Source organism: Jaculus jaculus, chromosome 4 (assembly GCF_020740685.1).
Source record: "Jaculus jaculus isolate mJacJac1 chromosome 4, mJacJac1.mat.Y.cur, whole genome shotgun sequence".
Classification (NCBI taxonomy): domain Eukaryota; kingdom Metazoa; phylum Chordata; class Mammalia; order Rodentia; family Dipodidae; genus Jaculus; species Jaculus jaculus.
In genome coordinates this window covers 74,548,779-74,562,903 of record NC_059105.1, presented here as the reverse complement: position 1 = coordinate 74,562,903, position 14,125 = coordinate 74,548,779, and the positions used below count along the sequence as shown (strand labels likewise).

Sequence of the window (14,125 nt, the reverse complement as noted above, 5' to 3'; positions counted from 1 at the left end):
GCGCGAGGAGGAGGAGGAGCGGAGCGGGGCCGACGCTCGCTCGCTCGCTCGCTGTGGCACCCCGGGCCCCGCAGGAGGCCGTGCCCGCTCCTCCGTCGGAGTTGGAGTTGGGACAAACTAACGCCCCGGGAAACTTCTGCCGAAGCGCGGTCCGCAGCGCAGCTCTCTCTTTTCCCACCCAGAGCTCCCACTTTCGGGAGTAGAGAGAACTGCGGCTCGCCTGTTTCCGCGGCCGGATCTCAGGATCGACCCACCGCCCCCCCCCTCACCACCGCCCCGGCCGCGCGAGAGCCTAGCCGGGACTTGAACACGCGGCCGGGGCTCAACACAGCGCCTCCCGCAGGCGACGTGCGCGCTCCTTGCGCGCTCCGGGACTCTGGCATCCCGCTCCCGGGCTCCCCGCCACATCTCCCTGGGCCTTGGGCAGCACCCCGCTCCCACTCATCCAGCCCCATCTCCCCGGACCTCTGGGCAGCACCCCGCTCCCACTCATCCAGCCCCATCTCCCCGGACCTCTGGGCAGCACGCCGCTCCCACTGCCCTCCCCCTTCCGCCACATCTCTCTGGCCCTTTGGGCAGCACCCTGCTCCCACTCCCCCTGCCCCAATTCCCCCGGCATCTGGGCCGCACCCCGCTCCCACTCACCCTGCCCCATCTCCCCGGGTCTCTCCGGCTCCCCGCCGCCTCTGCCGCGCGCAGCCCAGAAGTGAAGACCAGGTGGGCGGCATCGGAGCAAGCGAGGCAGCGAGCCGGGGAGGGGAGTGGGGCGGGCGTGCGCGTCCAGCGAGGAGGAATTTCCTTCCCCCAGGGCTCCCGGCTTTAGGGGTACGGCTCAGGAGGCCCGGGACCAGGAAGCTCCCCATTCCCACCGCTAGGGCGTCACTTGGAAAGCCTGGCTGGCATGCCCATGCGGGACAGGTGGCGAGCCAGAGAGAGTACTTGCCCTGCGAAACCCTAGGCGGGGACCTGGGCCGCCACAGAACTGCAAAAAAACTCGCAGAACAAGGCTTGCAACTTGATCGCCTGCACTCTGACCTTTGGCATCTAGAACCTTTTTTATTTTTTAAACCTGACCCTTAAGGTAGCTTTGTGTTCAAAGGCACCTGTGACACTCTTTCTAATTGGTGACAGGCTGAAGCTCGCCCTCTCTTCCCATGCGTATTTCTTTTGGGCTGTAAACCTGTAACAGCTGTGATTTTGAGGACTGGGTAGTCTTACGTCTTGAGGCAATCTATTAACTAAGAAACAATTGACGGGCATGTTTATCACCTCTTAGCAGTTTTACAGGAGTAAAAGGAATCCCACAGGGGGTTGGGGATTTAGCTCAGTGGATGAGCGAGCGCTTGCCTAGCAAGCATAAGGCCCTGAGTTCGGTCCTTAGCCCCGGGGGCTACGGTGGGGGTGGGGTGACTAGGAATCCCACAGGCACAGTACCAGCTTGCTTGTGTCAGTCCGTTCTTCCAGGACGCCTCACACCTGACAGGCAGGCTCATTAGCATTTGTCCTACTCCTCATTTACAATGGTTGAAGAAGTCCTTGGGATGAGTCTAAAGCTTGTTTCAGAAAACACAACATGTAAAAATTAACCGAATTCCTAAAACACATCTGTGTTACACCGCCATGGTAGGGTAGCAGGTTAAGAGAACCAAATTAATCTGATTTTTATGACCAGTGCTTGATTACATGCTCTTTCAGTTGTTTAACCTTTATGGCCACGCGCCCGCCAAAAAATGACTTCGGGGCTGGGAGAGATGGTTCAGTGGTTAAAGATGTCTGCTTCTTTGCAAGGCCTTTGGGCTAGAATTAAATTCTCCAGTACCCACGAAAAGCCAGACCGACAAACTGGCAGAGTCTGGAGTTAATTTGCAACAGTAAGAGACCCTGGCATGTCTGGTCATTCGCTGTCCCTCTTTCATTCAAATAAATAAATAATTATTTTGAAAAAAAGGGGGGGGTGTGGACTTCTCTGGCTGGAGAGAAGCTCAGTTAAAGCCCGTGCTTGCAAAGCGTTATAGCTTGGGTTCAATTCCGCAGTGCCTATTTAAAGCAAGATGCACTAAGTGGCACGTGTATCGGTAGTTTGTTTACAGTGGCAGGAGGGCCTCGCAAACCCATATCCTCTCTTTTTCTCTCAAAAAATAATTTTATATATTATAAATGGCTCCTGAAATTAAGTAAAATACTATCTAGCATTACCTAGAAATACATCCTTGATCGGTTATGGGCTGGCATTCATATTTACTGCTTCTAATGCAGCATATACTGAGCTGGGAAGACCTCATGGATGGGAAGATAGAGTCCTCTCAGTATATCCTCACACAGGAAATATGAAAAAGGAATCATCATGGCTTATATGAATGGCAGTCCTAGAACCGTATCACAAATGGTTACTTTTAAATATTTTGACTAACATTAAAGCAATTCATTTAAATGCATCTGGATTTTAGGCTTGAAACAACAGCACAAGTTATATAATACCATGAATCATTTCTATCCAGGAAATATATAAATCATGAGTAGATTTATAGTTGTTGCACAGACTGTGATGTAAATATTGAGTAATGTTGAAAGTACTTAAACTTTATAACTTTCTATCGAGATCAGGATTAAAGCTTTAGTTTCAACGTTAGTTTATGACATGCTACTAACATTACGGATCCCATTAGGCTAATCTTAAACATAAGTCATTTTCATAGCACTTCATAGCTGTTGAGAGCAATTTCCATGGCATCAATTTTCCTGTCTTCATTTTGTTACTAGGCATAGGGCAGGACCATACTCTGGAGCACTGGAATCTGACATAGCCAAGTGACTTACTTTAGTGAGTGAAATGTCTCCTTTCCACATAGTCACTTCAGGGAAAGCACTTGAATTATACTGTACCCTACTGCGGTCATCATGGAAGTGTATAGTGAGACGGAAATGAGATAAAATTGAACTTATCTTGAGCACTAAACTATTGGCTACATAGAGATTTCCAGGACCCAAACCAGAGTCTGCAAAAGCAGTGAAATGAGCCGGCAGGTTACAGAGCTGAGATTATAATTCATGTTCTCATCTGATGCTAAACTCTCCTGGCTATAGTTTGCTAACTGCATAATTTATTAGCAAAATAGTCATCGCAGTTGAACATAATAGTGAAAAACTCCTCCCCTCTAGTTATACAGAACTATTTAACAATTATCCAAGTTTGTCTTGATGTTGATCTCCCTTTGTGGCAGTCCCTTCTGTTTTCTGTCTGATCATTTCAAGGCATAGCTCAGGTACTGTCATCTCAGGAGGGTTTTTCCACATTATACAGGTAGAAATTTCCCTTTTCTTCTTGAGCCCCTGAGTAGGTGCTTGGGAAGTACAAGGCCACATACCACTTTCAGTTATTTGCTTACATGAGAGTAAACAATGTTAGCTTCTTTTTCTTTCTTTTTTAAAAAATATTTTATTTATTTATTTATTTATGAGACAGCAGTAAATAAAGAGAATGAGCACACCAGGGCCTCTAGCTACTGCAAACAACCTCCAGACACATGCACCACCTTGTGCATCTGGCTTTATGTAGCATGGGTAGGAAGAATGGAACTGGGGTCTTTGTCTTCTCAGGCAAGTGCCTTAACTGCTAAGCCATCTCTCCAGCCCTAGATTTTCTTTTTTGTTGTGGCCAAAATGCCTGACAAAAACAACTTGAGGGAAACTTGGCTCACAGTTTTAGATGTGTTCATCCGTCATGGCATGGGAATGATAGGTGTGAAACTAGCTGCTCATGTAATGGTGGCCAGGGAGCAGAGAAGAGTGTCTTGGCTGTCTGTCTATTCATCTGTCCATCCATCTCTATCTCTGTCTTCATTACACAGGACAGTGGTGCCTACAGTCAGGATGGATTTTCCCACCTTATTTAATACTTTCTAGAAATGCCCTTATGGACACACCACCAGAGTTATACTCTGCCAATCTCCCAGGATATCCTAAATCTACTCGAGGTTTGTTTTTTTTATAAATTTTATTTATTTATTTGAGAGAGAGACAAAGAGGCAGAGAGAGAGAGAGAGAGAGGGAGAGGGAAGGAGAGGGAGAGAGATCAGGCGTGCCAGGGCCTCCAGTCACGTGTCACCTTGTGTATCTGGCTTACATGGGTCCTGGGGAATGGAATGGAGGCCCTTTGGCTTTGCAGGCAAACGCCTTAACTGCTAGGCCATCTCTCCAGCCCTCAAGTTGACAATGAATATTAACCATCATTAACAGGGATTGAACTTTAAGAGACCATTTTAACCTTTGTCTTCTGAAAGTATAGCCTTGACCATAGAAGGAACTCTCCAATATTTGTGGAATCCAGACATGAAGGAGAATTCTAAACAGAACTTAAGCTCAGGGGGTACTTTTCAACTCGAGGAGGCTAGCAGATCATTGAAAATTGAATGGTGGTGGCCCATGACTTTAATTCTAGCACTTTGGAAGGCTGAGGTGGGGGAATCGCTGTGAGATTGAGGTCAGCCTGAGACTACATAGTGAATTCCAGGTCATAATGGGCTAGAATGAGACTCTACCTCAAAAAAAAAAAACAAAAATAAAGTTACAACATATACAGACAAAGTTTAGTCTTTGTACAATTATGTAATAGCAATAGTGACTAAAATCAGAAGAAAGAGAGAGAGAGAGAGAGAGAGAGAGAGAGAGAGGGAGGGAGACTAAACAGGGTGTAGTGGCACACACCTTTAATCCCAGTAGTTGGGAGGCACAGCTAGGAGGACTGCTTCTGGTTCAAGGTCAGCCTGGAGCTACAGTGTGAGGTCCAGGTCAGCCTGAGCTAGAGTAAGACCCTGCCTTGAAAAAAGAAGAGAGAGTGAGAGACGAAGGCAGGTATACTGGTGCACACCTGCAATCCTAACACTTAAGAGATAGAGGCAGGAAGATTATGAGTCCAAGGTCACTTTTAGCTATATAGTGAATTTGAGTCCAGCCTGGATGATATGAGACACTGTTGCAAAAAAGCATCTGTCTTTTTATGTATATCTTTGAGGGATAACCAAGATTAAAGATCTCCACTGAGTAATAAAATGAAAAACTTGTTGGGGAGGTAATATGATGGAGAACGGAATTTCAAAGGGGAAAGTGGGGGGGGGGGAAGGGAGGGAATAACCATGGGACTTTTTTTATAATCATGGAAAATGTTAATAAAAATTTTTAAAGAAATAAAAAATAAAATAAAATGAAAAACTTGCATGCTTAATAAATACATATTTAGGCCGGGCATGGTGGCGCACACCTTTAATCCCAGCACTTCGGAGGCAGAGGTAGGAGGATCTCCGTGAATTCAAGGCCACCCTGAGACTACAGAGTTAATTCCAGAACAGCCTGGACCAGAGTGAGACCCTACCTCAAAAACCAAAAAAAAAAAAAGATAAATAAATAAATAAATGAATATTTACATACATAAAAAGAAATAACACAATAAGGTAGGCAATGTTTGTTTTGTGGAGGAATAAAAGTAAGCCTTGTCTAAACATTTTTGTATACTATTTAGAACAATAAAATGTTCAAATGTTTATTTTAAATATATTTTTTGTTCAGCTACAGGGATCACAGCAAATATGTATTTAAAACCTAAAAGCTGGATGTGTTTCCTCGGGCCTATAGTCCTATCACGCTGTGAGGCTGAGGCATAACAATTGCCATGAACTTGAGGATAACCTTGGCTTTATAGTGAACCAAGACCAGCCCTAGCGGCATGCAAGACATTGTCTCAAAAACTGAAAAATAGGGTTGTGTAGTAGCACATACCTTTAACCCCAGCACATGAGACCCTGCCTGAAACAAACAACAAAAAACGGAACAGAAAACTGAAAAATTGCTCTTCAAAGATAATATCTTCCTATTTATCCCATCTTTGTACATTACAATCTAAAGTATGTGTTTTTTCTTTCTATCATGATTATGTGTATAATTTTTTATAGCAAGATTAGAGACATTGCATAATTGTCCTCAATTTTAGTGAAAATTTCACTTCAGGCTTTGTGTTTTATCTAAACTACTTAATCTCAGGAAAGTATGTGCTTAGCTGTAAGAGTTGATAAAAACAAGAAGTTGAAAATCAAGTTCAGGAATATACATATGAATTGTTATAATGTGATCTTTGTTATAGGCCTTTTAAATTTGCATGCACTCTTCTATGCATGAAAACCCAGGAAGTAGTGTTAAAATTCTGTTCCCTATATGAATGCTCAATGGAAAAGTGTAACTTTAGGGAACCTGGGCCAGATTTTTCACTTGGTTGCCACTCTCTGTTTCTGTTTTTGCTATATCTGCCTTTCCTCCTCAACTCCTATTCATAAGCTTTCTTTAATGCTATTCATCCAAATTGTACTTTTTTTTTAATCAGGGACTATAAATAAAGAATAGATACATATTTCTCTGTGTCTGTTTGGCTTTTATGAAGCAGAGTCTCACTCTGTCTTGTGGTGACCTGGAACTTACTCTGAAGTCCAGGCTGGCCTCGAACTCAGAGCATTGTACTACCTCAGCCTCCTGAGTACTATACCTAAAGGAATATGCCACCATTCCTGGGTGATAACATGTTGTATCGAAATAGTATAGTTGTGGTGGTTTGATTTAGGTGTCCCCCATATGCTTGTTTGTTTTGAATGCCTGGTGCCCAGCTGATGGCAATTTGGGAACTAGAGCCTTGCTAGAGGAAATGTGACGTTGGGGTGGCTAATAAAATAAACCTAATACAATAGTTTATGCAGAAAGAGCTATTAATTTTGTCTATTGAAATTACTTCAAGACCAGCTATTAATTAAAAAAATTAGAGGCAAGTATAATAAATGAAGATCATATTTATATAGCCTTCAATTGCCATGATAATCATAGCTATCTCTAGTCACATGAGAACTATTAAAATAAGTAAAATACATGAGTAAATGGCATACTCAAGTGAAATGCTAATACAACCATTCATCGTATCAAGGGTTTAATGTATGACCCTCTAAGTATTGTGTGTTTCAGGTATGACTTCCTTTAAATACAGTGTGTCTTGGAGATAACTGAGTATGCAGGATATTTTAAAATAGTTGTTTTATACTGTGAATGTGGAAGAAAATAAGTCATATCTGGCTAATACATTTTTAAAATATAAACAAATCATGTCAGGAATACTGTATCAATGTTTGAAGAAAGAGAGCTTGAGGTATTGCTCTGTGGATATTGTTCCACAGGAGTCCTTGGGTTCAATACTTAGTACCAGGAAGAAAAGAAAAAAAAAAAAGAAAAACAGAAATGTTTAAAGAAAGAAAGCATAGCCGGGCGTGGTGGCGCACGCCTTTAATCCCAGCACTTGGGAGGCAGAGGTAGGAGGATCGCTGTTTGAGGCCACCCTGAGATTCTGTAGTGAATTCCAGGTCAGCCTGGGCTAGAGTGAGACCCTACCTCGAAAAACAAAAAACAAAAACAAAAAAAAAAAAAGAAAAGAAAGCATGATACCACTTTTGTTTGTTAGTTAGTTTACTTTTTTGAGACAGAGTCTGGCTATCTAGCCAGGGTTGGTTTTGAACTAGAGATTCTCCCACCTCAACTTTTCAAATGCTGTGATTATAGGCATGGGACATCAAAACTGACTTGGATATTTTCAAAGAAAAAAAAAAAGTAAATAATGCCTTGCATCATTCATGTGTGAACTTATAAAAGTATTATCATTTTATATCTTTGAGGGTCATTTGCAACCAAACATTCTAGAAGTTTAAAATTTCTCAGTAGATGTTCTTTATTGTCAATTCTAATGAATTGTTTTAAGGTTCAGAGAGATTATTAGATTTAGAAGGAAAGAGAAGAAAGCACAGAGAGCTTCTATCTCCCCTGTGGAGGGCAGGAGGGGTAGAGAGTCCACCAGGGAGCGAGAGGAGGTCTGAGACACAGGAGGCCTACCAGAACCTGGAAGGTCAAGAGCCAGCCAAGAGAGACTCTAATGAATTTTTGACTTATAGATTTTGCTTTTGAAACAAAATTGCAATACTTTTTTCTTGAATGAAATTTCCAAGAAGTATTTATTAACTCAAGTTTATTTTAAGAAAAGAAGAAGCATTGATTGGGGGCTATAGAGGTGGCTTAGTAATTAAAGGTACTTACTTGCTTGCAAAAAATAAAAAGCAAGAATGAATAAAAGAAAAAGAAAAAAAACATATTTTTTCTTCCCCTTTAACATGTCTTCTTGACAAAATAAATTTATCTTCTGGACTCAATAATTCTGTTACTGGTTGGCAGTAATTTTCTTTGAAAGTGAATAAGTTCTTATATTAAAGAATTAATTTCTAGCTGGAGAGATGGCTTAGCGCTTAAGGCGCTTGCCTGCAAAGCCAAAGGACCCAGGTTCAATTCCCTTGTACCCACATAAGTAGACACACTAGATGGCACATGTGTCTGGAGTTTGTTTGCAGTGGCTAGATGCCCTGGTGCACCCATTCTCTCTCTAGTTGCCTGTCTCTCTCTCAAATAAATAAATAAAAATAAATTTTAAAAGAATCAATTTCATTCAAAGAGTCCTGATCTTTAAATTTGAAATCCATGCAAATGATTGCCTCTCCTCTTTTCTTTGAAAAACAGGAAGAAAGGAAGAAAGAAAGAGAAAGAAAGAAAGAAAGAAAGAAAGAAAGAAAGAAAGAAAGAAAGAAGAGAGAAAGGCCTAAGGGGAAAAATTGAAGTCAAATTTACCTATTTCATTTGAAATAATTATCTAAATATTGGTGTTCATAATTATTAAATTATACCTATTACTGGTAGCTGTATATCTACCTTTATCATTTTTTTTTCGAGGTAGGGTCTCACTCTAGCTCAGGCTGACCTGGAATTCAATATGTGGTCTCAGGGTGGCCTCAAACTCACGGTGATTCTGTCTCTGTCTCCCTAGTGCTGCGATTAAAGGTGTGCGCCACCATGCTTGGCTGCCTTTATAAATTTTTAAGATAAATCTGGACTGTTTAAAATATTTTATTTATTTGCACATGTGTGAGGGGAGGTCACACAAGAATATCTGGGCACTGTAAATGAAAGCTACACATATATCCTTTTATGCATCTATCTTTATGTGGGCACTGAACCCAGGCCAATAGGCAAGCAAGTGCCTTGAACCACTGAGCCCTATCACCATCAAAAGAAATCTAAATCTGGACTTTTATCATATTCGGTATATGTACAGAATATAATGAGCCCTCGTGCATCACCCAGCTTTGAGAAATTTAAAAAAAAAAATCTAGCATTTACAGTATCTCCTATAACCTACTTGTCAGCCTCTTAAAATGTCTCAAAATGTTCCCCTGTGAGCCAGGCCGCCCCCAATCAGGTTTTCCAGGTGTACCACCCAACAAGCCCTGGCACATTCCCAGCCTCCTCTGCCTTTTCTTGGGAGGCTCAGCCTGTGTGTGGTTAAGTACTGCCGCCATTTAAAGTTTAGGCACTGGAGCCAGACAGCTGGCTTTGTCACTTACCTTCTGAAGGACATTAGAAAAGTAACTGTACTTGACAAAGAGTCAATGTCCAGTGAGGGTAGAATGTGAATGCAGTAAGAACAATGGAGACTCTCTTATTTATGTATTTATTTTGTGTGTGTGTGTAAGTGTGTGGGCACACACATGACATAGTTATGCATACACATGCGTGCACATGCCTCTGAAGGCCAGAAGGCTATCAATGTCTGGTATCTTCCTCAGCTCCTCTCCACAGGAGGCTCTTTCTAAAGGAATGTTACAAATGAGAACATGCTGTGTCTTGGTTGGACTTAGACTAGAAAGCAGAAGTCTTTGTGCTCCAAGCAGACCACTTGGCTTCTTACTGGATGACGGCCTTGGGCAAAACAAACTGTGGAAACTTCAGTTCTCATCTCTATAATGAGATCAGAAATATTCTATGATCTCTGAGTATTCTCTTCCTGATCAAACTTATTATGCTAAAATTATGAATTCATAGTTTCATATATATTCATATATATAAAACTAGTAATAAGACGTTCTGTTACATAGCACTTTAGAAAGTGTTTATTCACTATCAAGTCTCACTTGAGCCTTTGAAAGCTTGCAAAGGTAAATCATCATAGTGTTACTTTACCATTCTTGAAATTTAACCAAATAATTTGCCCAAAGCTTTCTTACATGTAGAGTAGCAAAACCGGGATTAAAAAATGAATGACTGGGCTGGAGGGATGGCTTAGCAGTTAAGGCGTTTGCCTGCAAAGCCAAAGGACCTAGGTTCAATTCCCCAGGACCCATGTTAGCCAGATGCATAAGGGGGCACATGCATCTGGACTTTGTTTGCAGTGGCTGGAGGCCCTGGTGTGCCCATTCACTCTCTCTCTCTCCCTCTTTTTCTGTCAAATAAATAAATAATAATAAAATATTTCTTAAAAAATGATTGATTAATTTTTCAAAAACATTATAGTTACCTTACTGCCAAAATGATACATTAAAAAAAAATAACTCATACCCAATACTGTCATGTAGCTAGCATGCAGAATATCTTTCCCCATCTCTGAATTCTAAGTCAGCTTTGAAGGTACCAACTACCTAAACCTGCCTTGTCCCAGAGGATGCATGTCAGTCAGACTCAGGGTCTTGCAAGGAATATGAAGTACCAGGGAGACAAAGCAGAGGATAGAAGTCAAGGAAGACTGGAAATCCGCATGTATTCTTTTTTTTCTTTTATTGACAACTTCCATAATTGTAAACAATAGCCCATGGCAATTCCCTCCCTCCTCCCACTTTCCCCTTTGAAACTCCATTCTCCATCGTATCCCATCCCCCTCTCAATCATTCTCTCTTATATTTTGATGTCATGACCTTTTCCTCCTATTATGATGGTGATGTCTAGGTAGTATCAGGCACTGTGAGATCATGGATATACAGGCCATTTTGTGTCTGAGAAGCATGTTGTAAGGAGTCCTACCCTACCTTTGGCTGTCACATTCTTTCTGCCATCTCTTTTGCAATGGACCCTGGAATGAGCCTTCGAAGGTGTGATAGAGATGTTTCAGGGCTGAGCACTCTTCTGTCACTTCTTTTCAGCACCATGGTGCCTTCTGAGTCATCCCAAGGTCACTGCCATCTGAAAAGAGAAGCTTCTCTACCCAAAGTGAGAGTAGCATTAATATATGGGTATGAACATTAAGAGAAGTGCTTATTGGGCAGTTTGGTGAGCATAGTATATACATTTAGGCAGACACCAGCACACATTACACACCTAGGGTTCATGACTACCCTTGTTTTAAGTTTTCAGTATCAGGGATGTATTCCCTCCCCTGGAGCAGTCCTCCAGTCAAATTAGAGGGTGGTTGTTTTCCCCCATAACAGACATGCCACTATGGCACTCACTGTCTCCTTTGGCCTGGCTGATCAAATATAAGGCTTGCAGATGTATTCTTGAGTAAGCTACTCCCTGACTGTATAAAGAACAAAGGCATCATGGTGTGATCATGGTACTACTTGGTTACAACATGGGAGCAGTAGAGAACAGGGTTAAGTTAATCCAGACCTCTATGGGGGATTTACAGAGGAAGTAATTACACTGTGTATTTCTCCCACTGATAAAGAAAAAAAAATGTCTATCTAGGAACATCAAAGGCAGTAGTAGCTCACAAAATAGATACTTCTAATACTGCTAGCATGAGAGAGCACACTGCCCCAAGTCCATGTACTATGTAGAAATTATTGTTTTGAGCACACATCAGGAATGAATTCAAGTTATTTTAAACATCATTTATTAGATTTTTAAGCTCTTTTCCCCAGATCAGTTTGATCAAGGTGAAAAAAAAATATGATGGAAAAGCAGAAAAAGATGGCTTTATAAATTTATTGACTATAAATGAGTATGTGGGGCTGGAGAGATGGCTTAGTGGTTAAAGCACTTACCTGCAAAGCCAAAGGACTTCGTTTCGATTCCCTAGGACCCACGTAAGCCAAATGCACAAGGTGGTGCAGCTATCCAGAGTTCATTTGTAGTAGCTAGAATCCCTGGTGCACCCATTCCCTCTCTGTTTCTCTCTCTCCTTCCCCTCTCTCAAATAAAAAGAAAAAAATTAAAAAAAAAATAAATGAGTATGCGACCCTTAAAAGGTCATTGTGAAATTATTTGGAATAACACTATTAACACACTTAGCAAATGTCCAGCACATAGAGGGCCCATAGAGCTGTGGCCTGAAGGTGTAAGTCTACAACTAGCTATACAGGTAACTGTTAGCTACAATGTTTTCAAGACAGGTAATGAGGTTATGAGGAAGAAGGTTTTGTTGTATCATATTTGTGTGATTGAATGTTTGAATAAGTTACTGTATATGTTTTAGGGATAGTAACATTTTCTAGATCTTTATGATTTTCATCATCATTAGTAAAGTAGATCTTGATCATAAAGGACTTAATATTCTCATACAGAAATCTGGTAATGTACTAAGGAAATGTGTAATTATTTCTATAAGGAAGTCATGAAAATAAGATTAAGATGTTCTTGTTGGGGATTTTAATGGAAATATGCATAGCCAAATTAACTGTAACCTCTGAATTCACTGACTACATAGAAACTATTTGTGACAGTAACCTTTTATTTGGAATGCTACTAAAACAGTTTTATATCTGGTAGATATAATGCCACTTTCCTTCCCATGCATTTTGATTTGGGCTAAGTTCTACCTCATCATCTGAAAGAAAGCCCAGAATAAGCTTTTCACTTTTAGTATTTTTTGTCTCATAGTGAAGATACAATAGTATAATAATTCCTTTTCTGAAGATTGGATTACAAATAAGTATAGCAAATAATTGTGCTTTGTAGCAGAAATTACATAACTTTAAACCTTTTTGTTGTTTTTGTTTGTTTTTTGAGACAGAGTCTTATATAGTCAAGGCTGGCCTTAAACTCCTGATCCCATGGCCTCTACCTCCTAAATTGTTCAATTAAAGCATGTGCCACTACACCTTTTTTTCTTTTTTGTTTCTTCCCTCCCTCCTTTCTCTCTTTCTTTCCATCCTTCTTTTCTTCCTTCATTCATTCCTTCCTTGCTTTCTTTCCTTTCCTTCCTTACATTCTTTCTTTTCCTTCCTTCTTTCCTTCCTTCCTTGCTTTCTTTCCCTTCCTTCCTTTCTTTCTTTTCCTTCCTTCCTTTCTTCCTTCCATCCTTCCTTCCTTCCTTTTTCTTTTCTTTCTTTTCCTTCCTTCCTTTCTGTTCCTTCCTTCCTTCTTTTCTTCCTTCCTTTCCATTCCTTCCTTCCTTCTTTCCTTCCTTTCTTCCTGTTCCTTCCATCCTTCCTCCCTCCCTCTCTCCCTCCTACCCTCTCTTCCTTCCTTTCGTGCTCTTCCTTCCTTTCCCTCCCTCCCTCCCTCCCTCCCTCCCTCCCTCCCTCCCTCCCTCCCTCCCTCCCTCCCTCCCTCCCTTCTTTCTTTCTTTCTTTCTTTCTTTCTTTCTTTCATCTTTTTGAGTTATTGTCTTACTGTATCCCAGGATGACCTGGAACTTACAACTTATCCTGTAGGCTATGCTGGCCTCAAACTCATGTGATCCCCCAACTTCAACCTCCCAGGTGCTAGACTATAAGTGTGATCCACCACACTCAGCTCAGCCTGTCTCCCTTTTACATATATTTTAATCAGTTGATTTGTGGGGGTTTGTTTTCTTCATTGTTCTATTGAATTGTCCAAACTTCTTGTATACTTTGGATATGTACTTCTTCTCAAACACGCGGTTGAGAAATCTTTTCTCCCAGTTCTAGGCTGCTGTTGCTGATTATTGATTCTTTGGCTGTGCGGAAGCCTTTGAGCTGCTGGAGTCACACTTGCTTATCTTTGCATTGGCTCCCTGTGCTTTTGATGTCCTATCCACAGCAGTCTTTGCCAAAGCTGATAGCCAGGGCTTTCCTCCTGTGCTTTTTCCTGGGAACTTTACAGTGTCAGGTGTGGGGTATGATAAAGGGCATACACATAGTTAATTGCTGCTACAGAATTATAAACTGAAAACATTACAGAATTTCAGTTCATTTCTACAATGGAGTAAGCTATATAGTAGCTATGCTTAAAAAGAAAAAAAAATACACATAGTTTTAACTGTGCTTTTATAAGAAACTGAGAAAATGGAATTATTCAAATTAGAATATGTTGAATTGAATTGCCT

General features: G+C 41.2%; 1 protein-coding gene across 4 annotated transcripts in view; it reads right to left on the bottom strand.

Moving 5' to 3' along the window:
- Positions 1-732, bottom strand: part of Cobll1 (cordon-bleu WH2 repeat protein like 1) — a 176,333-nt gene extending 175,601 nt beyond the window's left edge. For all 4 annotated transcript variants that reach the window (XM_045147262.1, XM_045147258.1, XM_045147259.1 and 1 more), the window contains exon 1: positions 646-732. In XM_045147262.1, the coding sequence (XP_045003197.1) occupies positions 646-728 (83 nt within the window). In that variant the 5' untranslated portion in view covers positions 729-732. The remainder of the gene's footprint in view (positions 1-645) is intronic.
- Between the last annotated feature and the right edge of the window lie 13,393 nt (positions 733-14,125).